The sequence below is a fragment of the Podarcis vaucheri genome, assembly GCF_965113315.1.
Source record: "Podarcis vaucheri genome assembly, chromosome: 8".
In the NCBI taxonomy this organism is placed as follows: Eukaryota; Metazoa; Chordata; class Lepidosauria; order Squamata; family Lacertidae; genus Podarcis; species Podarcis vaucheri.
The window spans coordinates 41,037,003-41,063,810 of NC_138766.1; the positions used below are offsets into that span (position 1 = coordinate 41,037,003).

General features: G+C 42.4%; 1 protein-coding gene across 3 annotated transcripts in view; it reads left to right on the forward strand.

The window, feature by feature from the left end:
* Nucleotides 1-26,808, forward strand: part of RTTN (rotatin) — a 92,192-nt gene that overhangs the window by 60,386 nt on the left and 4,998 nt on the right. For 2 of the 3 annotated variants that reach the window (XM_082235256.1, XM_082235258.1), the window contains exons 38-46: nucleotides 5,223-5,376; nucleotides 6,791-6,928; nucleotides 7,890-8,101; nucleotides 13,782-13,887; nucleotides 16,998-17,095; nucleotides 18,387-18,467; nucleotides 18,916-19,042; nucleotides 23,482-23,684; nucleotides 25,587-25,854. In XM_082235256.1, the coding sequence (XP_082091382.1) occupies nucleotides 5,223-5,376; nucleotides 6,791-6,928; nucleotides 7,890-8,101; nucleotides 13,782-13,887; nucleotides 16,998-17,095; nucleotides 18,387-18,467; nucleotides 18,916-19,042; nucleotides 23,482-23,684; nucleotides 25,587-25,854 (1,387 nt within the window). The remainder of the gene's footprint in view (nucleotides 1-5,222; nucleotides 5,377-6,790; nucleotides 6,929-7,889; nucleotides 8,102-13,781; nucleotides 13,888-16,997; nucleotides 17,096-18,386; nucleotides 18,468-18,915; nucleotides 19,043-23,481; nucleotides 23,685-25,586; nucleotides 25,855-26,808) is intronic. The other variant, XM_082235257.1, reaches the window with a different exon arrangement.

A 26,808-nucleotide genomic window follows, 5' to 3' on the forward strand; every position in this document is an offset into this window, starting at 1 on the left:
GCAGCTAACAACAATAAAACAGTACAACAGTACAACACAACACTCTAAAATCATTCATTATAAAATTAATTCAAAACAAACCACTGGCAACCATTGGGCCAGAGCTCCGTGAAGATTGCCGAAGGAGGGAGTCAGGCTGTGCCCTGGCCAAAGGCCTGGTGGAACAGCTCTGTCTTGCAGGCCCTGCAGAAAGATGGCAAGTCCCGCAGGGCCCTAGTCTCTTGTGACAGAGTGTTCCACCAGATCGGAGCCACAGCCGAAAAAGCCCTGGCTCTAGTTGAGGCCAGCCTAACCTCTCTGTGGCCTGGGACCTTCAAGATGTTTTTATTTGAAGACTGTAAGTTTCTCTGTGGGACATACCAGGAGAGGCGGTCCCGTAGGCGGTCTGTGGGACATACCAGGAGAGGGTCCTAGGCCGTATAGGGCTTTAAAGGTTAAAACCGGCACCTTAAACCTGATTCTGTACTCCACCAGGAGCCAGTGCAGCTGGTATAGCACCGCGTGAATGTGGTCTCGCAGCGAGGACCCCGTAAGGAGTCTCGCTGCAGCATTCTGCACCCGCTGGAGTTTCTGGGTCAGTCTCAAGGGCAGACCCATGTAGAGCGAGTTACAATAATCTAGTCTGGAGGTGACCGTCACGTGGATCACAGTGGCTAGCTCAGGGTGAGAGAGGTAAGGAGCCAACTGCTTAGCTTGGCAGAGATAGAAAAATGCCGCCTTTGTTATAGCTGCGCCTCCATGGAAAGGGAGGTGTCGAAGATTACACCCAAACTCTTAACAAAGGGTGCTGGCACTAATTGTGCCCCCGCAAGAGATGGGAGTTGCCCCCCCCCGTCCCATATCGTCCCGTCCCAGCCATAGGACCTTTGTCTTCGAAGGATTTAGCTTCAACCGGCTCCTATGTAACCATCCAGCCACAGCTTCCTTTTTTTTTTTTAATAAAATTTTTATTGGGTTTTCACATTTTTTATAGACAAACAGACAGAAAAACAAACAGACAAAAAAGACACAAAAACAAAAAGAATATAAAGTTTCAGAAAAAACACTTATTTTCATAACCCTGGTCTCTGACTTCCCCCCACCCCCTCCCTTGCATCCCTATTCCCAAAGTTATATCAGCAAATTGTCGTTTCTCAACCTCCTAACCTTCTCAATAATAGCCCTTTTAAAAAATAAAAACAGTTGTTCTAAGTTGGACCTCAGTTCCCTTCCCTCGATTTCCCATTTTGTCTTTAATATCGGTCCTATTGATTAATTTCCATTGTCCTGAGTGTTGTTAAAATTACATCTTTCCCTCCCTCCCATCCCCGGTTTGCGTCCCTTCCCAATACAAGTCCACAATGTCAGTTCTTAGCCTGGGTCCCACACGTCCGAGGCTCTCAAGTCTATCACAGTCCCTCTCCGCCGGTCTTGTTGGTTATCCTTTGTGTCAGACATCAAATCTCGAAAGAGGTCTATCACAATCCATCCATAGTCTCTTAAGTAAAACTGCTGAAGAATTTCCACAAGGCATGGATCTTTCAAATCATAGTCAGAGTCAAAATCAATGTGGAGGCCCCAATTATATTTCTTTATTTTAAATTCTTGCATTCCATAAGCTTCCAGGGCCTCCACTTTCATCTTTTGCATCTTTCGTAGGTTTGTAGTAGATTCAATCCAATAGTCTCCTTGCTTGTATTCCATAGATGTCAGATTCTGGTCAACATTTAACTTTACTTTCTCTTTCTCTTGTTTTGTCTCCTTTTCTTTGATTGTCATTTCAAGTTCAGCTGTGGGTTCTTTCTCCTTCCAATCCTCCTTACAATCAGCAGGACTACTTGTTTCAGTAGTCAAGGTCATCATATGTTTACTCATTTCCGAAGTATGCTCTTGTAAGGTTCCCACCAGTTGAAACATCCTTTCGATTTGCTCCAGTATCTTTCCATCCACAGCCATTGTAGTTCCACAGAGTTCCCCCTAGGGGGAATCTGATTACTTAACGTTGTTTTCTCCAACAATCCTCTTTCTTATTTTTATTACTTTGTTTCCAACCATTTAAGTTCAATTGTAACACCTTTTATTCCAGAGGGGTCTTATGTAGACTTTTTTTCTGTAGACTGTCTATTTGACAGCTTTGACAGCTGTCAAATTCTGTGCTTACAGGCTTCCAAATAGGATGCTCCCGGGCCCGGGGGGGAGGGTTGTTTACAGCAAAAAGAAGAAACCTCCAAAACTTCACTCTCCTGCACAAAATTACTTTTTTTTGCCCAATCTTGGGAGTTACAGTCCTTTTAAACTCACCCTTTGCAGGGTAAACTCTCCAGCTTAGTTCGTACGTCGTTGCTTTAGTTCGTCTGCAAGGGGGGGGTGCGGACTTCCTTTTAGCACACCCCCCGATCGTCTCAAATTCAAATAGGAAAATCTTAAAGTCCGATTCCAATTTACTCACGGGTTGTTCTTTTCGGCCGAATTTCAAGGAAGGAAGTCAGCGCTCTCCGGTCATGGCTCGCGGCTTCGCTCAGCGGGGGTAGCGATGGACTCTCAGTGCCACGCCGCCCCCGTATCCCCTCCGCAGCCTTTAAAAAGGCTCTTTGCGAATCAGGGGGGGGGCGCTTAAGGCACCCACCGAGTCTTCAGTCCGCAGGCTTCCGCGCCTGCGGTTTTAAGGGTCCCCGTGTCGCCGGCACGGCAAAGACCCGTCCCCCGCTGAGCCGATTCCCTCCGGAGCTCGGAGGGAATCCGCCATTCCCAGATCGCGCCAACCCCGGAAGTCCCAGCCACAGCTTCCAAACATGTGGTCAGTGTGTCTGGGGCCGAGTCAGAATGGCCATCCATCAAGTTGGGTGTCATCAGCATACTGATGGCAACCCAGCCCAAAACTCCGGACAAGCTGGGCGAGGGGGCGCATAAAGAAGTTGAAAAGCATCGGGGAGAGTATCGCACCCTGAGGTACTCCACACACCAAGGAGTGGCGCGATGACAATTCCCCCCCAAGCGCCACCCTCTGTCCCCGACCAGAGAGAAACAAGCGCAGCCATTGAAGGACTGTGCCATGGATCCCCACGTCAGCAAGGCGGTGGTCCAGGAGTTCGTGATCGACAATGTCGAAAGCTGCTGACAGATCTAGAAGAATCAGCAGCCCTGACCCGCCTCGATCCAGCTGTCTACGAAGATCATCTGTTAGGGCAACCAGAGCTGTCTTGGTCCCATGGCCAGTGCAGAAGCCGGTCTGGAATGGATCCAGAGCCGATGTTTCATCCAGAAACCCGCCAAGCTGTTCAGCAACCGCTCTCTCAATCACCTTACCCAGGAATGGAAGATTTGAAACCAGGCAGTAATTGGATAGATCTAAAGGATCTAATGATGTTTTCTTTAAGAGCGGGCGCACCACTGCCTCCTTCAGTTCCCCTGGGAATGTCCCCGTGCCAAGGGACAAATTGATGATATCCCCCAGGAGGGCCTGCACCTTGTCTGGATACGCTCTAATCAGCCAAGACGGGCACAGGTTGAGAGGACAGGTGGTGGGCTTTCCAGCTCGGAGGAGTCTGTCCACATCGGCTGGGGATATCTGGTCGAAGTGGTCCAATACTGGACCCGAGGACAGTCGAGGGTCCTCCAGTTCCTTTATTGTATCCAAATTGGCAGGGAGGTCATGGCGGAGCAACAAGACCTCTGCAAAAAAGCTCGCAAATGCCTCACAGCTGTGTGTCAAATTGTTATTTAAATTTGGCTGTCCCTCAAGGGACGTTAAGAACTAATTATACTAAATAATTGCGCCGGGCGAGAGCTAGCGGATGCAATGGAGGCTGAGAAGTAAGACTTCTTAGCAGCCTTCACCGCCATCTCGTAGGTTTTCATAAAAGCCCTATAAGATGTTCTTGAGGCTCCGTACACTTGCTTATGAGCTGAAGGATGACTGGTTGTCCATTGGAATCAGAGCTGAGAAGTGAAGAGTCAAACCTCCCATCCTTGCATGCTGTAGTCTCAATGAAAATTGCCATCTCTTTGGTGGATTGACTTTTGCAGCCTTCTTAGGTACCCAGATTTCTTGAAAATCTCATTATATGCTCAGCTAGGCTTTCCTATAAGCATGGGAAGGTGAGGAAGGTGCCTACTATGTGCCTAACAGCTGTTTATTTTTATTTTTTAAGCACAGTATTTTTCTTTTTAAAGGAATCAGTGTACTAATCGCAGGCATTCAGTAGCCAACCTTCCTGGCACCCCTTGTTTCAGTTAAAGGTTAGAGTAAAACCATCATGGGGTAACATCTCCCATGAGGCTTTTTCAAATCAGGAAGTGTGGGCAGACCTGAGGTTGCCGAGGGCTGGAGAGATGTTTAACAGGAAGAAGTAAAGTCCCACCTGCAGAAATAAAGTAAGCTCAACCACCCACCCACCAAAGTTGTAAGGAAATTCAAAAGAGAAAGAGGCAGAAAGCTGAAAACTTTATTCAACAGGAGAAGAAACATTTTGGTTTCAGCACAGCACTTACTAAAACCACAGGAAGTAAGCCATCAGATTCTTGACACCTTATGCTGCACATCAATCACCAAAGCAAGAAGACAATTACTATTACAAGTGTGTAATAGTACCAGTATTATTAAAGAGGCACTGTTGCTTCTCATGTGGAATGGACCTTGGCTTTAAAATACCATTCTTGTTCTTAGTGACTAATGACAGTTATTTGGATTTTACTCCTATGAATGCCTTCAGTTTCTACCTTTCCTTGTAAACTTGCAAAGTCACTAAGGAGGTAGTAATATCTGGTTCTCATCATGCTTTCTGTGAAATAGAAATGCGGTGGTAATATGTGGTTCTGGTTATGCTTTCTGTACAAGAGACCCAAAATACCACACAACCTTCTGCTAAATGTCGTAATAACCCAACCCCATGGCTGTTTACAAAATTCAGTAGAACTTAATTTCAGATACTTGGCACTTGGGATTGCAGGCTACAGTCTTCAGTTGGATATTAACAGTGTAATCCTTTGCATTTTTATTTGGAAGCAAGTTGTTCTGTATGCAATGTTGTTTATATCCAGGTGAGTGTCATGGGACTGCATTCTAAGAATATCGCATTTTTACTGTTGAAATATTTGCATATATTTCACAGGCGGTTCATAACTTTCTTATCTCTTATATTGATTTAATTTTTTTTTAAAAAAACTTCTCATTGTCAAAAATAATTGCTGCAGAAACGTACTACAAGTATCTGAGCCAAATCTTTTTGTTGTTGTTCAAACAGGTTTTGTTTCTACTGCAGTTTGTTTCATCTTTGTCCCAACTGCTACAGTCTTGCTTGCTGGTAGACACTCGCCTGGTGATGCAAGATGCATTATTGACACCTCTCTTGGCTCATACCTTTGTGGTTCTTTCCATTGGCTGCAAGGATGGCTTAGGTAATTGTGTGATAAGGAGTATGTTACTGAAATGCTTTGAACATGAGATCTGTCATTTGGTAGATCTCAAAGTTGAGTTAGGGGGACGCGGGTGGCGCTGTGGGTAAAACCTCAGCACCTAGGACTTGCCGATCATATGGTTGACGGTTCGAATCCCCGCGGCGGGGTGAGCTCCCGTCTTTTGGTCCCAGCTCCTGCCCACCTAGCAGTTCGAAAGCACCCTTAAGTGCAAGTAGATAAATAGGTACCGCTTTATAGCGGGAAGGTAAATGGCGTTTCCGTGTGCTGCGCTGGTGCAGGCTCGCCAGAGCAGCTTCGTCACGCTGGCCACGTGACCCAGAAGTGTCTTCGGACAGCGCTGGCCCCCGGCCTCTTAAGCGAGATGAGCGTGCAACCCCAGAGTCGGTCACGACTGGCCCGTACGGGCAGGGGTACCTTTACCTTTACCTAAAGTTATTTTTGATGTTTAGATCCCTGAAATCTTGTTTCTATATTTTGCTGATGGGCCCTAGCAGCGACAATATCTCTGTGTCCTATTGCCTGGAAACAAAGATTTTACATGACTGTCATACAGCAAAAAAGGGCTGCCCCAGGCCAGATTTCCTCCCAGCTTAGTGTGCTTGTATATATGGCTGCTTTGCTGCTTCCCTGCTACAGGGAACCAAGCCGTGGTCTGGCTTAGTTATACTTCCCAACCTGGCAAGTTCATGTTATTGCTTCAAACAAACCACAAGCTGTAACCATGGTTTGTTCTTGGTTTACCACTCATTGTTTGTTTGTTTTATTACAAATTTTATTGATTCTTTTTTTTAAAAAAACAATGACCAAGCGTAAAGTGTTGTCTTCCAGGGGAAATACAGATGCTAAGTATTGTATGCAGTCATCCAAATGGCATCAAAATAGACATAGGAAATCTTTTACGTTACAGATTAAACTCACATCCACAGGGTATATTTCAGTCTAGAGCATTAAGATCATTTCTCCATAGTGGCTGCTGTGACTGAGGCGGTAAGGAGATTACTGCACTATTGTAAATAAATGATATAAATTGAGACCATATGGAGTCATACGCATCTTTCTCTATTATTCCTCTTATCGCCCTCCAATCTTGAATTAAGTGCTATATTCTGCACATATTGGAGTGAGACAAATCATGAGACGAGGTTCAAACATAAAGCTAAGAAAGATCATGGCTTAGCTTCAAGTAACACAGCAGGAGTGAAGCAACTGATACTTTCTCACTACAACAGCACTCTTGCTCATTCGTACTAAACCATATTTTGGCTTAGCTTTGCATGTGAACTAAGCCAACGTCCAAAAGTAGTAATCCCTTCTCACTTTCTATATGGGCACTGTATATTAATACTTACTGATCAGAACTATGTGGTTTTTTATTTGTATGTTTAATTGGCAGGGCCAGAGATAACTGCTGCAGTTCACCAAACTTGGGAAGACTCATTCAGCCTTCTCACTACTCTGTTAAGAAAATGTGGCCATGCCTCTCTGCCATTTGTGACTGCAGCTCTTGCAAAGCATTGGATTCCAGTAATTGGTAAGACCTATTTTTCAGGTGCCTTGATATCTGCCCAGATAATGATAACTTAAGACCAGAATGTGAAATTTTCAAAGGAACGTGTTTGTTGCAACCACTTTTGCTGGTATTTGATTGCATTCTTGTAAGTTTCTTTATTTGCTTTTGTTTACCACGTTCAGGGCTCAACGGAACTCATTTTCAGCTCATAAAGAGATGAACCTAGGTACCGTATTTTTCGCCCCATAGGACGCACCGGCCCATAGGATGCACCTAGTTTTTTGGGGGGAAGTAAAGGGGGGGGAATTATTTTTTTCCCAGGTGCGGGGCTGCTATCCGCAAGCAGTGGGAGAGCTGCGTGAAGCCAGAAGCCTGGGGCGTGCTGAGCTCAGCGCGCCCCAAGCTTCTGGGTGCAGGCAAGCTCTCCGCTAGCCGTGGGAGAGCTGCGTGAATTCACACAGCTCTCCCACGGCTTGTGGATAGCTTCCTGAAGCCTGGAGAGCAAGAGGGGTCGGTGCGCACCGACCCCTCTCGCTCTCCAAGCTTCAGCGAAAGCCTGCATTCGCCCCATAGGACGCACACACATTTCCCCTTCATTTTTGGAGGGGAAAAAGTGCGTCCTATAGGGCGAAAAATACGGTATTTGTGTGCTTCTATAGTGATTCTAGTCCTTGATGATAATGGGATGAACTGGCCCAGTGCCATTTCTCCTCCCTCTCCCAAAGTGGCATGAGGACCAAATGAAAAAGGAGGGTAGCACTTCTGTATATTTTAATAATTGTGTAGAGGAAGGACTACTGACAGGTGTAACTTGAACAGGAGTAGCCCTCCAGATATTTTAATGTACAACCACCATAAGCCATTTTCTTACCCATTGCCATGCATATGCTTTTTTGAACCCAGTGCCGTAATATGTAGTTAAATATATTTATTTCTGTAAATACTGCAACATTAAATGCATTATCTTTTTTTTGTATTTTAGAAACAATATGTGAATGTATGCAATTCTCCGTCAGACACCCTGAGTTGTGTGCGGCCTGCTTGCAGTTCCTTGCTGTCCTGTTTTCTGAAGAGGGGAAAAGAGAGCTCAACAGTAAAGAGAATGCTTGCTACCACCCAACAGTGGTTTTCCTTCTAGATGAGGATGAGAGGAGCCGAGATTCTGTGGCCAAACTCTGTGAATTAATAATTCAGGTAGAAATTTATAATAATCCAATTTCAGTGTGGTGCATTTAAGTCTTACTAGTTACATGGGCATCTATCCCACATACTTTGCTGGCTTATTCATTTTAAGTTAATCAAAACAATGTGTGTGTGTGGGGGGGGTTGCCCCTCTCGGTGGGAAGGGACTCTATGAAAAGATTCAGCCTGTGAGGCTAATGCAGCAGATCCTCCAGGGTAGCTTAAAAAGTTGCAGCCCAGTTGTGCACCTGCTTACTTGGAAGTAACATCTATTGGTTCAGTGGACTGTGCTCCTAAGTAACTGTAATTGTACAGACATTGGAACTAATTGTGAAGACGGCGTAAGTGCAGGCATTCTGCTTTCTCACAGACATCTGCTTTGCAAACAGGATGCTGAGCTAGATGTGTCCTTCCCCTGATCCAGCAGGCTCTTTTTATGTTCTTATGCAGGGGTCGGCAAGGGTTTTGTGGCTTGGGCCGGCTCACAGTCCTGCAGACGCTGCGGTGGGCCAGAGTGCGTGCGCACACATGTACAAACACTATTTTTGGTGTGAAGGAGGTGTGCACAGCTTCCCATTGGCTTCCTGCAGCCAGTGGGAAGCCGGCCAGCGTCACGGAAGGCAGTCTCTGCTCTGCTCCGCACCAGTTTAGCACGGCGCATGGGAGCCAACTGAGTGGGCGGTGGGGGTCCTCGAGTGGGCTGTGGGGGGTCCATGGGCTGGTTAAATGACCCTCATGGGCCGCTTGACCCATGGGCCTTAGGTTTTTGACCCCTGTTCTTATGTATCATTGATATTTGCCGTTGTGTCAGCATGTGTGGGGGAAGATAAAGCAAGCAGTAGTTTGACTGGAAAAGTTGAAAATCTGAAAGGAAGGGAAGGTGATGCAGAAAAGAAGTGTCAGATGGAGTTGTGGGTGCTCTTGAAGAAAGGCAGAAGAATAGTGTGAATAGGATTATGGGAGGAGGCGGAACTGGCTCCAGGTTTGAGGTAACCCTCTGATGGGGCCATGCTTCTTTCTGTGGGCTCTGTGGACTTTCCTGGCTGTGGAAGTGTTTGAGGCACCATTGAGCAGCAGGGCCTAACTGTGCTTTTTCTACTTTATAGCGTGAAAATAAGAGGGAATTAAGTGGTCCCAAACAAAGTTTAGTGAAACTGATATGCATCTCTGGAAGAAGCCAATAGACATTGTTTTATGCTAGAGCTGACAACCCCTCTTATTTCTTAACAATCCCTCTTATCAGAGCCTGCATCGGGCCCTACCAAGACATTGGAGTTATGGCAGCTGCTTGAGGTGCTGATGCAGGCTCTGATAAGAGGGATTGTTAAGAAATAAGAGGGGTTGGTGGCAGCTGTCTCTAGCATGAAAACAATGTTATTGGCTTCTTCCAGAGATGCATATCAGTTTCACTAAACTTTGTTTGGGACCACATAATTCCTCTTATTTTACACACTCTTGAGCATACTTCTCTTATTAAACATAAGTGAAAAAGAAGAATCCATAAATGGTTTTTCTATCCTAATTCTAACATGCCCATATATTTGTGACACATTTTAATATTATATTAAAACACGTGACTATTGAGTTCTTCATAAATAACAGTACTGTCCTATATTTACATAGAGTAAATCCCACAATATTCAGTGGAGCATACTGCCAGTAAGTGTAGGTTTTCAGTCTAAGTCTGAATCAAGCCCTCAGAATATCTGCTAAAGCTAGGGGTGTGGAGGAACATTATTTGGCTTTCAATGTATGTTTATTTTCCTATTAAATGTAAGTTGAAATTCTCCTTTGTTATCCCACCCCATTTTGCCCCTTTGAAATGAAATTTTGCTCTGAGACATGGCAGTGTGTTTGCCTTAGCTTTAGTTCCCTTAACTGCAATATTCAAGTGGTCTGAAAATATTGAAGCCAGTGTCTTCTAAATTTGATTGCTTTATGGACTCAAGACTCTTGGCATCAGATACAGGATAATCCCATCCCATTTTAGCCACAGTGCTGTTAATGGTATTATAGCTGCCTATAAGCACCCTCTTTTCTTTTTCTTTGAGACCTTGGTAAAATATTCTCTTGCGTACTGCTGATCGATATCTTTGCAGAAACAATTCCTGAAGTATTTTACTTCTCTATTTCCCTGTGTAAATTCTTTCTTATTTGATTTACTGCCTTCAAAATCAGGCTCTTAAGCCATGGAATAGCAGTAAAATACTGAAGCACTTCATGCCTTGCTATTCTCAGCTCCTTTTTTTACCAAGTCAATGCCTATAGTTCTGTTACCCAGCGGATTGGGCTTCTAACCCATTTCTTTTGAGCTTTTTATTCTTGCAGTGAGTTCTTCTGTAGATGATGACTCTGGTGAAAATATTACTTCTGCTCAAGTACAGGTCTGAAAAATATAGCAGACCTTTACTGTCTAGGACCAAATAGAAGTCAGAAGATAAGCAGATCTTATTTAGGATGTTATATACATCAACTGGCTAAGGCCTCAAGCCGGTTCCTATTCCAATTTCTTTCCATTAATATGACCTGCTTCAGTTTAAATGAAACTAAAATAACTTCCTCTTAAATGACCCATTCAGTGTTTGCTATCTTCAGTCTAACGATGATCCTAATTGTGTTGGAGGAGGAGATTATTGTAATGGGAATCAATGTTCTTGAGGCAGCAGGTCTGGATCCAGTGTATTTTAGTGGGAATGCATCTTTTTATTTTCTGTAGGCATTACTTCCTATTTGCACTCGGTGAATTGAAATGTGCACGTTCAGTTGTTTGTCTGTCCTCTCTGCATTCTTCCACTCTGCCGTGTTGCTTCCTCTCTCTGCTTGCATTTCTTAAGCTATAAAATAACGAAATAACAGCATATCCAGCAAAAGAATATTTATTATATTTACATACATAAAACCTATTATTCCCCTGTGCACCCACACGCCCCTAATTTTGGCTCTGGAGGGTCAGAAGAAAACACCAGAATTGTTCCAACCAGCAAGCTGATATGCTTGTGCAGACAGAATGCTTGTGATAGTCAGTAATTTCATCCATAGACTAACAGGAGGAGGGTTTCAGAAGTTTCACTTAACAACATATATATACGGTATGTTGTATATTTGTTTTTGTTTTTTCCTGTTATCCTGTGTCTGACTGTAACACAGTATGCGTTGACAATACGATAAAACAGAAAAGTAAATAAAAATAATTTTTAAAAGAACACACACACACACACATATTCAAAAGTGAAACTCATGAAGAAGTATGTATTTATCACAGAAGATAGTAAAGGAATGCACAGATGAAAATAGGAACATGAGTGAAAAGAGCTTAAGAGAAAGAGAAAAGCCCCTGTTGGGCTCCCATGAAAATCTTAAACCATACAGGTGAACCCCATATGGGGACAAAGTGATTCCAATTCCTCTGTATGTTGATTAAAATTTGCATAGGACTAACAATCCTGTTTTGTGGGCCAGGTTTGTGCAAATTCCCTCCCCTCCTCCCCACAACATAAAAGAAAATAACAGGTTTGGGGGGGGGGAGATTGGCTGCATACATTTTACAAGCCCTAAAATGTGGTTTAGTGTTATGAGCCTTGGGCTTGTGCTTTCCCCATCCCCGGTGTGGACATAATTTAAAATTGAAGTTTTCTGTTTTGTCTTTCAGTGCCATTTAGTATGTTGTTTGAACTGGACAAACTGTAGTTAATCTTAAATGGTTTATTGAAACAAGCCTGCTCATACAAAAGCAGCCCATACATATTTTTAAATAAGAATGAATAGTGACCAACCTACTTAAAAAGAACTTGGCTCATTTCAGTTAACCATTGTTAGGATCAACCATAGTTTGTCTGGGTTTTAACAACATAGCAAGCCATGGTTAATCTAAAACAGAAACAAAAGTTTCCAGAGCTCCTATGGCACAGCTGCAAGGAGCGGGGAGTACATGAGCCTGAGGTTTGCCGCAAGGTGTTATTGTAATGTTAAAAACAACATCTATTGTATAAAATCTATACCGTTTCAAAAAGCATCTCATTGTAAGAGACAGCAAGAGACAGGAGTAATAAAGGAACAATCAAGAGGCAAGATTATATGCTGATAAGTGCTGAGGTTGTGAGGACCACCCTTGCCTTCTAGTTTTGCCACAGAATCGCTTTCCTTGAGCATCCTTTGTATCTTGGCTGTTGGATGCTAGATGTTTTTAAGGTGTCCTTGGAAAACTTGGGTTTTTCCCCTGCTATGTGACCATGTAAGCTAGAGCAAACACCACTAGTTCTTCAGTTTCTGTGCCTTGGAACTCACATCTGGTGTTAAAGTTCCCCTTAGTATCCAGTTGGCTAGAGAACTGTGGCTAACCTATCTGCTATGACAGGCATAGGCAAACTCGGCCCTCCATATGTTTTGGGACTACAACTCCCATCATCCCTAGCTAACAGGACCAGTGGTCAGGGATGATGGGAGTTGTAGTCCCAAAACATCTGGAGGGCCGCGTTTGCCTATGCCTGTGCTATGACATCTGAGCAGACTTACCCACAGCTCCACTGAGGCAGAGATATCAGAGGTCAAAGGGGGGAATTTGAGGGTGGAATGAAAATATAGCCTACCTGGCTGGCAGGCTCTTTGACAGCTTGGTAATAACTCTGTCTCTGTGAAAGAAGTTTCCTGAAAAGGGCAAGTGACACTATTGCAGTGGCTGGATTCACATGCTGCTTTTTAAAAAGGCATGTAATTTCAGAGAAAGCAGTTAGAGTAGCAAAATCAAAGCAGGCACTGATGTAAGAGCCAGGTATATTGAACAAAGGAGACCAAAGAGGGCCTGAGGTTCACATCTAGAGAAGGGGAACAATAGTTTGAAATCATCTACATTGAAGATTTGATAAGTGTCATGACAAAAAGATAACTCATCATCACTTTTCCACTCACTGGTTATCAGCAGGAATAAAAAGGATAGCCACTTAAAATAGGAGGAACCTGTCAATCCAATCACTTCTGTAGAAGTATTGGGTTAATTTGCAGATATTGCCAAGGGGGCAAACTAGATGCGGCAGCTGAAGGTCCACATGTTAGAATGTTAATGAACTCCTATAAAGAGAGAGGGTACTAAAGGCAAGAAGGAGTACTTCAGCCATTTCCTCCAGACCATTTTTCTCTTAGTGCGGACTGTAAGATGGGGAGTATCCCTTGCCAAGAGAGAAGCTGCTGTGGATACGTTCCAGGGGGGAAGTGTGGGGCAGGGAAGGATTCAGTGACACCCTCCTGCCCAGCCAGTGGATTGGAAGAAGGCCATCAAATTGTGCCTGATTCCAGACAACAATGAGGACTCTGCTATACAGCTGCAAATAAAACATTTCAAGTGTGTTTCAAGTGTGACACTAGATGGCGATGGTGAGCATTATGGAAAATCCAGTGTATTTTTAAAACTTTTTTTTTTTTTAAAAAAAGCATTTTTCAGAATGTTTTTTTATATGTGTGTATATTCCACCTGAGGCATTTTGGTTTTTTTGGGGGGGAGGGTTCCTGTGCTGCTAAGTTTCATTGAGATTTAAATTTTATTATGTTGTACTGAATGCATTTTATGTGTGATGAAGGACAGTCTAGAAAACGGGTAAGTAAATGTGTAAATGGAATTTGCAGACATTTAACGTGCAATTTCCTGCAGGGTATGTTCTCTAAATTTTCTATGTGGTAATCAATGTTGCTTTTTTGGTAGAGCTATGAAGGAAAATCCTCTCAGGATGTGCTGAAGCGAGTTGCTGCCAGTGCTTTGCTTCCGCTTTTGGCTGTCAGTAAAAGTGCCCAGAAATGTGCTTTGGAAGGTGAGCTGCCGTGCTATAACAGACACTGAGGTTGTCCTTACTGTGTAGGGAATGCCTTACACATCTTATTTAAAACAAGTGTTCCCAGGTCTACTTGCGGTGACATGCAAAACCAAGAGCAGGATCGCAATCAACATTAGAATTTGCTGGTTATGGGCATTACCAGAGAAATGGCACCACAACAGTTGGCTTTCATTTTGTCGTGCATTTATAGGTACCATTAAACAGACATATCTGCTCAAGTGGTTCTGGTTCAATGACGGGTATTTTTAGAAGCTCTGAATTAATGCACGTTAGTGTCTATTGTCTTTCTGTATGTCTAAAACGTATCCATATTTGTAATTCTAAGTGTTCATTATCTTCTCCTGGCCCTGAATAACCTGTTTATAGACACACCATAGCCAAGCAGTGCATTTTGAATGCCCTTGAATCTATGAGAGCCTCGGAGTAAATCCCTTGTGGAGTACCTTGCATTTAGACAGTACAGTCTAGGTGGGAAAACACAAGGTTGATGTCGGCATGTATTTTAGCACTCTGTTTACTTCAGAAACTTGGAGAACCATTTTAAAGGTCTCCCGTGGCACCAATGTTAAGGTTCAGGCAGGAAGATCTAGTATTTATTGATGCCTGAGCAACCTCAGAGGGTTGCCATTCCTCTTGCTTGCAAGTGAGCAAATAAGAACAAAATAAAAGCAGTTATTGGTATTCCTTGTGGGTTGGTTCCAGACTTGTGCCTCTGCAGATGGATGGGTTCCTTCAGTTCACAGAGAGAACCAGGACCCAGCAGAGCTCCCCAATGGAGGAAAGGGGGGGGTGGAAGATGGTTTTCACTGATCCCCTGTACCACCTCCCCGTGTCCTGGAGGGTCTCCCCACCTGCCAAAGGAGCTTTACAGGAGGCTGCATTGAGGAATTGGTAAAAAAAAATTTACACACTGCAACTATCTCCTCACTCCACTGTGTATGAAACCTAACACTGAGCAGCATACCTGCTGATAATTAGAATCATAGAGTTGGAAGAGACCACAAGGGCCATCGAGTCCAACCCCCTGCCAAGCAGGAAACACCATCAGAGCACTCCTGACATATGGTTGTCAAGCCTCTGCTTAAAGACCTCCAAAGTAGGAGACTCCACCACACTCCTTGGCAGCAAATTCCACTGTCGAACAGCTCTTACTGTCAGGAAGTTCTTCCTAATGTTTAGGTGGAATCTTCTTTCTTGTAGTTTCGATCCATTGCTCCATGTCCGCTTCTCTGGAGCAGCAGAAAACAACCTTTCTCCCTCCTCTATATGACATCCTTTTATATATTTGAACATGGCTATCATATCACCCCTCAACCTCCTCTTCTCCAGGCTAAACATGCCCAGCTCCCTTAGCCGTTCCTCATAAGGCATCGTTTCCAGGCCTTTGACCATTTTGGTTGCCCTCCTCTGGACACGTTCCAGTTTGCCAGTGTCCTTCTTGAATTGTGGTGCCCAGAACTGGACACAGTACTCCAGGTGAGGTCTGACCAGAGCAGAATACAGTGGCACTATTACTTCCCTTGATCTAGATGCTATACTCCTATTGATGCAGCCCAGAATTGCATTGGCTTTTTTAGCTGCCGCGTCACACTATTGGCTCATGCCAAGTTTGTGGTCAACCAAGACTCCTAGATCCTTTTCACATGTACTGCTCTCAAGCCAGGTGTCCCCCATCTTGTATTTGTGCCTCTCATTTTTTTTGCCCAAATGCAATACTTTACATTTCTCCCTGTTAAAGTTCATCTTGTTTGTTTTGGCCCAGTTCTCTAATCTGTCAAGGTCGTTTTGAAGTGTGATCCTGTCCTCTGGGGTGTGAGCCACCCCCCCCCCCCCCCAGTTTGGTGTCATCTGCAAATTTGATCAGGATGGCCTTGAGTCCATCATCCAAGTCGTTGATAAAGATGTTGAATAAGACTGGGCCCAAGACAGAACCCTGTGGCACCCCACTAGTCATGATCTTGTCATTTTTGTATGGTCAAATATTTGATAAGGATAGCATGTTTAAGGAACAGCCAGCAAAATGTTACATAGTGTCTCTAAAAAGAAAAATCATACCATCCATATTTACAGAACCAAAGGAATTTACTTAATAATCCCTTTCCAGATGTGTGGTAAAAAAACAACAAGTCCCAAAACTTGCATGTCAGGGCCGAAGATGTGAATGGTTTGAGCCTGAGTTGCATAGGTTCTCATTCTACCATTGTGTCCTGGTCAGTTGAATCTGTAGAAAAGAAATAATTGTACATTGAAGACACACTCTTTAAACTATGAGCTAATTGTAAAATAGGTGAGACATATTAACTGCCTGTTGAAATCCTCCCAAAGTAACAGGATTTATCCAGCAAGCTAGCCATACCTTTCTCTGAGATGCTATAAGCTGTTAGGGGCTATAGCAAACAGTTTTCCACTGGACAGTCTACAGTTCCTGCTGGCCCCTGAGCATGCTCATTCCTCATTGGTCTAGTTTCCTTTTGTGGACTAGGGAGGGGCTCCCCATTTTTATTTGTTTTTTTAACACTCTCTCCCGCCCATCTGCAAATGCCAGGATGCCCTGAGAATGACGATGCCTCCCTAGAGTCTGCTATTAGGGGGACTGATTGCTTAGTTAAATTCAAATGTAGTAACTTCAAATGTTAATTAGGCTTTGGGTATTTAAGCTTGTCATTTTGCATGCAGTATGTCACCTGAACACATTTTGTTGTTGTTGTTGTTCTAGAAATAATATAATGCACTTCCATCAATATAAAATAAAATAGAAAATGTGACTTGTTGGTTACTGATAGAATGTCTGATACTTCCACATTTTACAAGTACTGTGGTACCTCGGGTTACAAACTTAATTCATTCCGGAGGTCTGTTCTTAACCTGAAATTGTTCTTAACCTGAGGCACGCTTTCGCTAATGGGTGCTCCCGCTGCTGCCGTGCTACCGGCGCAAAGTTTCTGTTCTCATCCTGAGGCAAAGTTTGTAACCTAAGGTACTGCTTCTGGGTTAGCAGTGTTTGTAATCCAAGGTGTTTGTAATCCGAGTAACCACTGTATTTTAGTGTAGGCAGGTTTGTTGATAGGGTGCATTGTTCATTACAGCCAACCTAATAGAAACCTGCTTGGAACAGATAAAGCACATTCATGCACAACTGAACCTAGACTCCTTGAGGCCTGGAAAAGCAGTCCCTAGGAAAAAGGTAATTAAAAAAGAAAATTAGCAAAATTGATATTAAAAGTTTGGAGTTTCTCCTACTGATGTTGCAGAGCACAGTCCAGTGCATGTCTAAAAAGGTAAAGGTAAAGGTACCCCTGCCCGAACGGGCCAGTCTTGACAGACTCTGGGGTTTGTGCGCCCATCTCACATCTATTGGCCGGGGGCCAGCGCTGTCCGGGGACACTTCCGGGTCAAGTAAATCCCACTGTGGTAATTGGGGTTTACTCCTGAGTAAATGTGTTTGGGGCTTAAGAAAGAGTGTGTGGCATAGTGGTTAGTGTGTTGGTCTGGGATCAGAGAATCTTGAGTTCAAATCTACACTCGGCCATGAAGCTTATTTGGGGACTACATATCTTTAGGTTCCAAGAGAAAACATCCGTCTTCACCCAGGCCTTTGGTTAATTAAACAATCTGTGTCCTTTTAAACTGGTGGGGGGGGGGAGTTATTGTTTTTGTTTGTTATGTCTTTTCATGGTTTTATATTGTAAACTGTCCTATGATCCTTGGATGATGGGTGGTATAGAAATGTAATAAATACAATAGTGCCTTCGTACAATGAAGGTACTTTATTCAAGCTTCTGCCATTGTTTAACGCCACCATTTTCCTCTCAGTTTCCTTCATGTCCATTTTACTCAAAATTCTATTAATGTTTTATGCTTTATCCTTTTCATTGTCTTTCCCTTTTAGCTCCCACCCCATTGCCACTTTTGTTAAACAACCTGTCTTCACTTTTTCTCCCCCACCCCACCCTGATCTCATGCAAATCCAAGATTGTGATGTGGCACTACAAATCCCCCAGTGTGGTCTGCTTGATAACATTCTTACATTTTTATTACATGTAAAGAGAAGAGCAAGAGCAGACTTTTGTTGAGCCCTTTTGAAAGTTGCTGTTTGTCCTTTCCCCTACCCAGTTTATCACCTTACTTTCGTTCCTTTCCATTGCGCTTTTGAGAGCAAACCCTTTTATTGCCATCCAGTGAATTTGCTGTGTTTGAAAACGTAGCTCCCATTATGGATTCCATATTGTATCGCTCTTCCTTTATGTTCAGTAGAGCTGAAATGCTTCTTCTGCGTTAGATGAGCTTATTGAAATTCAATAATCTTTTCCACAGAGAGTTAGAATGCCAGCATCTTAGAAAGCAAGGTGGTCAGGTGCAATTCCAGTGTGGTAAAATAAGTCCAGAAGCAAAAGGTGCTATATATGTCATATAAAGCAGTTTCTGCTTAGATATTGATGCTAAATCACTTTCTTTATTTCTTTTTGTTCTACTAGGATGATAATAACCTCAGCAAAGAAATAAAGCTTGTCATGCAGCTCCTAAGAAATTGCTTCTTTCGAAATGAACACTGCAAAGTAAGAGACGTGGGGGCACATGCAACATTCAGCTGAAAGTGTTGGTGGAGGCACCTCTTCCAAGCACTAGCAGAAGCTTCTGGAACAATCTTCCTTCTGTCTTTACATCCAGGGGATTCCATTTTCTGGAATTTCAACGAATTCCAAGATGTATGGTGGGGGGTGATTCTCTTTACTAAATGTAAGTTGCAGTGTGGGCCTTCCCTCCCCCAGTAAATCTGAACTTACACTTTCTGTTGTATTTGAGTGTGGTAAGCTCAAAATGGCCTCTATCAAATATGCAGTTGCCGATTTCCTTAGCCACAAGATGAAACATTATTGTATGCCTTTAAGTACCATATCTCACTGCTTCTATTCATTAGTTGTGAGGGTTTTAACTTTTCCTCACAATTTCTCTTATGAAAGTAGCTTTTCAGTATTACTCTTTCCTCTTCTCTCTGTCCGACAGGCAGCAGCCCTTGGAACTCAACTTATCTCTGTTTTGCACGCTCTGTGGCCGTGGCTTTTAATGGATGACTCACTGATGCAAACAGCTCTGCATTTGCTCTGTGTCTACACGGCAAACTATCCTTTAGGTGGGTGACGAGTCAGACTTTTGTTTACTTCTTTATTTGTATATAAATATGTGTTCTGCCCTTCTAGTGCTTGCACGCTATGCAGGGCAGCTCAAAATAAAACCAAAATGAAACCAAAAATGCCACAGAGGCAAGAGCTGCAGATAAAACATCACAGTTAAACGAAACCTCAGGTCCTCTGCAAGGAAAAGCCTGCTGGTAATAAAAATGTCTTCCTCAGCATGTAAAAGACAGAGATTGGAGCCCCCATGCCTCCCAGGGCAAAGGGCACATGTTGTTGGTGTGGCCACCGGGTATATTTTGTATAATTAATATTTTGTCACCAGAAAATATTAATCCAAGCAAAAGCTAAGTGTCTGGGGGGGGGGATTACAAAAGTAACTACAGTTAACATTTGTTTTGTGCATTATCCTTTACTGTCCCTGTGCTATGCAAGTGAAAGTCCTCTTCAAATTCCCTACTAAACATGACTGGAAAACTTATATAACATGCACACCTACTTCCTTAAGGGAATAGGTAGATATTGTAGAGCGGAATCAACTAACCCTGTGTGCTAACAGAACCCAGTGCAAAGGCTCCCACTAGTGCAACAGGCCCTCCCCTTCTCCCCACCCCCACTGCTTTGGAGGGTTGGGAGAACCCTGCAATAGCACGCAGGGAGATTGTTTCATCAGCTAACTTTTGGTCAACTAACTTTGCTCAGAGTAGACCCATTGAAATTTATGGACCAAATGATCATTAATTTCAGTAGGTCTACTATGTGTAAAAGTTAGTTGAATATGGCCCTGTGTTTGTATACAATATGGCTACCCTTTGATATCATTTATTCTTTCTTTCTACCCATTTTCTCCTCTCATAGCAGTTATTATTTATTTATTTTAGGAATAAGCACAAAATAGATATAAGCACAGTGTGTCTACACAGCATCCATAGGTACAGTCTGTTAACAACCAAATTTTCTGTCAATCAGCAATACCTTTCATAAGACTTTTTTGAGATGTGCACTGACTGAACCTGTATGGAGAGCCAAATAATTTTTGCTAAATTAAATACCTGTACCTAGCATGACTAGGTTTTACATTACAGGAAATAAAGAGTACCGCGAGTAGGCATCTGCATAGCTTCAGAAGAGGAGGAAACCCAGGCTATGAAGGTTTCAGGCATCGATTGTTTTGAGGAGAAGGATAGTGAACTTCATTGCATATAGCAGCATTGACTTTCTAATGTGGGTGATGAGTTCATGTGCTCAGTGAATCTACAGTATGTGAATACATGAGGAACTCTTATCTCCTGTGGTTCAGTTTTCCACATTAACCTATAATTAGTATCTATGAGGTTAATGCTTATATTTCTATTTATGACTACTTTTGTATGAATATATCTAAACTGAAAGCGTGATTGGGAAGAGTAGAAAATTTTATTTTGATCTGTTGTCATAGAAGATGAATGCATTTCTGTTTAAAAAGAGCCTTGCCTTTTATATATTAAATCAACCATGCTATCATAACAATTCAGCAATGTGGTATACAGCATACAAAATACAGTAACATCAATTGAAATCTTAAGACACACAACCTTCCATTTCTGTTGTGAATAGATTCTGAAGACTGGTTTCTATGCACATCATTACAGAAGTAGCTTTAATTTCCTGGTAGTCTTATAAAACATTAAGTCAATTTAAATTATCTTTCTAGACATTGCAATGAAGAGCTGTGCATGTCCAAGGTTCTGCATGCCTGAGGTGGGCTTTAGACTTATGTTCTCAAACAACAGCCTTCAGTTTTTCAAACTAAACTGAGAAGACACTCAAACACAGACTGTAATGCAGCAGAGCATATTCAAAGAAAATACTTCAATTCAACTGGGCAGGCCATTACCTTAAGCATGCTTGCAATAGCATTTAGGGTCATGGCCATGGCTAGGAGCCCATGTCTGCAAACCAATTTTTATTCATACATTAAGCCAAATTACGTTCCTCAAGGCATATTCTGGGACCTTTCCTGTGCAAAAGTGCACCAGTGTAAAACTATTACTGCTAGAGATGTCTCTGAATTTTATAACTCATTGGCAACTCAAGATGCTCACCTCAAATATGAGATGAGTATTGTGACCCTCATGTTCTTTTCTGGCTTGGATTTTAATCTGATTCAGAAAAGAACTTCACTCCAGCTCTATCTTACCTGTCAGGGAACTGCCATCGGCTCAGAGGTGAGAGATAGAGGGGGAGTTGTGTTACAGGGAGCCTCCGAAAATCTTGCAAAGCAGTTCCTCTTCAGGCGAGGAGGAAAGCCCAGCCTCCAGTGGAGAAGAGGTGCAAGGACCAGAGGATGCTAGAGAGAGTCTTAACACCGCGCCTGAGCAAGCCAGAGAGGAGGGAAGCACACCCCTGCCATCCCCAATCATGCTCAGTAGTTTGAGGCGCAGGGAGGGGCGGAAAAGGCTTGGGGGGACGAAACTTTTATGTTGGGGGAGGTACAGAAACAGACCACTCCTAGATTCTGCTAGCGATTGAGCCAGACATGAACTTATGACGCTCTTCACTGTAAATAGTTTGCACCAAAATAAAGCCTGTAAAACACAGGTCGGAGTCCTGCCTGGTTACTCTCAAGCAACCACAACAGCATCTGACATTACCTATTTACAAGTCCCCAACTACCCACCAGTTTACTGGTTGTGGGAAGGAGAGATCTGTTCTCTGTGTGTTGTTTCCCCCCTCACACCCTTCTAGGGCTTGATACTACTGTGGTAGGAATCCAAGCATCAGGAGCAATTATGTAATGTAGTTTTCTCAGTTCTCCTGAAATCCAGAGGTACACCAGGGGTCAATTTGGCTGGGAACAACTTGAGAGGCTTTCAGGTTTCAAGGAAGGGGATGCAGAAACTGCTTTGCTTATTCTGAACTGATTTGAGGAGTACTGTGGGGGCAGTTACCAGTTAAAAAGAGAATCTCTTACAAAGCACAGAAGGACCCTTGTGTGGGCAGGAAAGCACTAATAGTGAGTTTCAGCATCCTAAATTGTTTGGGTTATAATTAAACAATGTTCATGCTCAAACAGTGCAAAAATTAAGTGGGTGTGATCTCTTTAAGAAGTCTTATTATGTTTTCAATTTATTTGTTGCCTCTCACTGAAGCCTCAAGTGGCTCATCTTTGCAGCTCTTTATTTAACAGGCTTTACGTGATTAGATTTCCAAGATTTGATGGTGGAAAATTATTAATGCATTTATGCCAAGAGTTTTATGAAGATAAATTATATTTGCCACTAATAAAATTTGTAGATTGCGTTTGTATATGCTTTATCCAAAATGCACTTAAGATTGGATTGGGCCAACTTTCCACCTAGTCCAAATTCTGTTTTCGGCAGTGGCAGTGCAGAGGTGTCTCAGGACCGCATGAAGACATCATCCACCCACCCCAGTTTGTCCCCAGCACCTGACAACTGTCTGTGGACATTGAGAACATTTAGCTGCCCCATCTAAAAGCATCTGGGATATCTATTCTCTAATGTCTAATCCCATTACTAAATATTTTGGCAGTAAATTGTATAGTTACAATTATACAATTGTAAAAGCACTTGTTCTCTACCTCCAGTGCTACTTTTAAAAATCATGATTTGCTCCCTCTAATACCAAACTTAGGTGGTGAGTGCCAAAAGGACTTGGGGCCACTGGAACAGGAGAAGGGAAATATCAACATGCTGAGGGGAACCCTGCAGGTGGGGGAAGAAACCCTAAGAGGACTAAGTAGCCTGATGAGGACTGATCATGTTTTGTAGCCACAGATTACTGGGAAGAGTGATTTAGGAAACAGTGGGGATGTGATGGAATGCCCTGCTTGCAGGAAGCAGCTGGCTGGATCCCTTGAAACAGGAGGCAAGGACAAACAGCAGTGTTGTGCTGAAGGACCATCTTTTAAAAACTGAATATGATTTGTTCTCGGAATTCTGTTAAACACATCTAGACATTTTAAATACGGTATTATTGGTCCATGGACTGACCGAATACTTCTAACCTGAAGAAAGTAAATAAAAGCAAATGTTATAGAAATATTGCACAATCCCCATGAAAACTAAATATCCTATTTGTAATTCTCTATTGTATGGAAGTGTATCTAGATATGTACATGCACAAACCATTTCTGGTTATTTTAACTGACGCAAATTTAGTGTACTTCCTATTGAGAAGAAGCTTCAAACATAAATTTTCTTCTCTGATCAACTTACAATAATCTTAGTAGAAAGCTGATAAAAAATGCTGCATGAGTACTTTAATGGTTCATTCATAGGTCTTGGTATGTTGTTTCGAAAATACATATTTCATAAATCATAATGAAATTGATAATATTACATTTTTATACGAAAAGGATACATGTATTTATGGAAACTGTGTATGTATATGTTGTTCCTGATGGTTAAATGCAACTGTGGTTCCATCTTTGAAGGCTGTGGTTCTCTGTGTTTGGCAAGCAGTGGATTGTCTCCTCTTCAAACAGCCCAACGAACAGCAGCTGGAAACTCTCTAATGCATAGCATTGTGAAGTTGGCTGCCCAAACCCCAGCCGAGAACAGCACAATCCAGCAGATGACCTTTAATCTTCTGGCTAATGCCGTTGTATCTCATGACTGCAAGGGTGTTCTTCAGAAGGTATGCATACATTTTATTTCTAAACTTCACAAAGAAGTTTAGGTTTTGCACAAAACCAAGTGAAGATGTTAAGACACTTATGTGGTCCGAACCAAGCAAAAAATTGTGAACAAAAGAATGATGCTTAGGATGATGAATTGGAGGGTCAGTTATGGGGAAAGGCATAGCAAACATAGGCTTGGTTCATACATCACATTAAACCATAGTTTATTTTAAACTATGGATTAAAGTGAATAAGCAGTATGTTAGTGCACACTCCTCAAAAGCCCACATATAGGAATTGTAAGATGATAAATTTATCATCAACAACAATGAAAAGTTTTGAAAAAAAGCTCTTTTCTATTATTCATCCATGTAATTTAATTGTTGGTTATGACAATTTGCAAAAAAAGCAACAACTACTATACATGATATTTTTTTTTGCCACAGGACATTATTTATTTATTTTAAAGAAAAGAATAGTAGTATAGGCATAATTTAGTTACTGGTTTTGCATATAAGCCTAATTTAAAGCTATGGGTTGTATTCAACTAACTTTGCTCAGTGTAGATCCATTGAAATTAATGGATTGAAATTAATGAACCCTTATCCTGGAATATCTTGCTGTAGGGTTGCTTCCTCATTGCTATATTGCGCACATTGTTTTCCTTGCTGCTGTTTCAACTGCTGTCCCCTACTCACCAGTTTTCTTTGTTGAACATTGTAAAGTAAAATAATTAGGATAATATTTGCATACAGCTCCAGTACATTTAGACATTAATTATATGCACTGTCAATATACTTTGTCATGTGTCAACATTGCTTTTTGTGGAAAGGTGGGCCTCTATCCCTTGATCTTCATTTACATTCTTTGCTGCTTTGAAAAAAATGTCAGTATTGTTATCTCAAAAATGAAAAGCATGGGATGTGCCTTTTTCCAGAAATGATTGGCTTGCTTTGATGCAATAATTCTCTTTTGAATAATACAGTAATTTCCTGCTTATGCTTGATGAACGCTGTCGGAAACTATAAAGCACTTAATCATTAGGGCAATTCCCTCCCTCATCTGTGAGCTCACGATCTTTACTGCTTCTTAGAGCAAGACAATGAGTGGAACAAGGAAATAATAGTCTCTATTCCTTTTGCCCATCAAGCAGAGCAGAAATGGGAATTGATTGTGTCCTTCCTTCTGGTCTTGATAAGTTGGTTGGCATAGTACAGCATTCCACACTTACTACTTTTGACTTTGCTATTAGTATTATTGCTTGATTTCTGTACCAAAAATTCAGTTTACAGAATGTCAAATGAAATGCAACAGAATAAAATAAAGAGGAAGAAATACAAAAATGGGTCAGCTGATCAGAAAGTTATTTAAAAAATAATGATTCATATGTTAAGCTTGCTGAAGTAACTAAGTCTTAAATTAGTATGTACTAATCACCTGCATAATGACACTTGTCTGCCATGAGGGTTGAGTATAGCTCAGTATTAACACATCTGATGGCAATAATGTTTCCAGATTATAATGCATAAACTGGATTGACTGAACAGTGTAGGAAGAGGAGGATTTTATTTATTTATTTTTACTGACTGCATTATTAATATCTGTTATGAAAACAGCATTCTAGTTTCAGGCTAGTGTTGAATTTTTCATAATTTCAGGAAGTTTGGGCAAATGGTACGTTCATTCTGTTCTGTTTTGTGTAGGCTGAGGTCATTCACTGAAGCAATAGATGAAAATATGCTACAATTTGAAGGGTCACTTGGGAGGAAGAGCTAATTTATCAAAACTGCAGAACAGTGTTTCTAGATCAAAGGTTCTGGAGAAATAGCTTATTTGAGGGAGGAAATGTGTTTCACAGAAGAACTGTGAAATGGTGTTCTTCAATAATGCGGTATGCTTTTGCCCCTGTCATATTCCAGAGTAACTTTCTGCAGAACTTTTTGTCGCTGTCATTGCCAAAAGGAGGAAACAAAAGCCTTGGTCCACTGGCTGTTGCTTGGCTGAAACTCCTCTTGAATTTATCCTTTGGAGAAGATGGGCAGCAAATGATTGTGAAGCTGAATGGTAGCTTAGATCAGTTTATAGAGATGGCCAAGTACAAACACCGAAGCCATCCATATACCATCCTTCTGATTCTGCACAACACCTGCTTTAACCCAGTCAACAAATCCAAGATACTGGCTAATGGTAGGTACTGATTGTTTAAAGTGTTGCCATGGTACAGCTGTGCTATTTTATGGTAATGATAAATTGCCATATATTTTAACCTTGGTGAGTACCGTAGATTCCGGCGTATAATATGACTTTTTAACCCTGGGAAAGAGGTTAAAAAGTCGGGGGTCGACTTATATGCCGGGTATGGGAGGCACAGAGCGGAGCCCGCCCCCTGCTGCTGCTGCTGCGGTAGCTCCGAAGCGGCAGTGGGCTCTGTGCTGGGAGAGAGCCGCCTGGCGCGGAGCCCGCCCACTGCCTCTTCAGAAGCAGCAGCAGGGACGGCAGGCTCTGCTCCGTGCCGGGCAGCTTTCTCCCAGCGCGGAGCTGCCTAGCGTATTAGGTGGCCGGGCTTTTATGACGAACCCCCAAGTTGCAGCTGCTAATTTGGGGGGGTCATCTAATACGCCCAGTCGCCTAATACGCCGGAATCTACGGTATATAAGAACTGTGGGAACTGTGTGTTAATTAAATTTATACAGTTGCTAATTAAGCCTTTTGGAACTCTAGAGCACACTGTTCAGTTTGTGCAGGGAGTTGGCTAGGGCACTCCTGAAATAAATTTATCATATGCTGTGGCATGCCAACAAATAATTTATTTAAAGAATTTAGGCACTACCCTTTAGTGCTAAGCTCCAAATTGTGTGCAACTTAAAATCAGAAAACATGTACAGTAAAAGTGAAAGAATAGCATAAAGTTGCACTACGATGGCTATAAAATCTGTAAAATTAGGAAAAAATAACCCAGCTTGAAAAACAAGTTACATCCTACTATGAAACATATTGGAATGCCTGAGTGTTTGTATTATAAAGTACTTTGCTTGGCATCAGGCAGCTTTTCACATGTGGACCATCACTACCAAATCACCTGCTGGCTGCTGCCTATGTTTGGTGAGGGACACCCAGAATGACTAGGCAGGCTCATGTGAT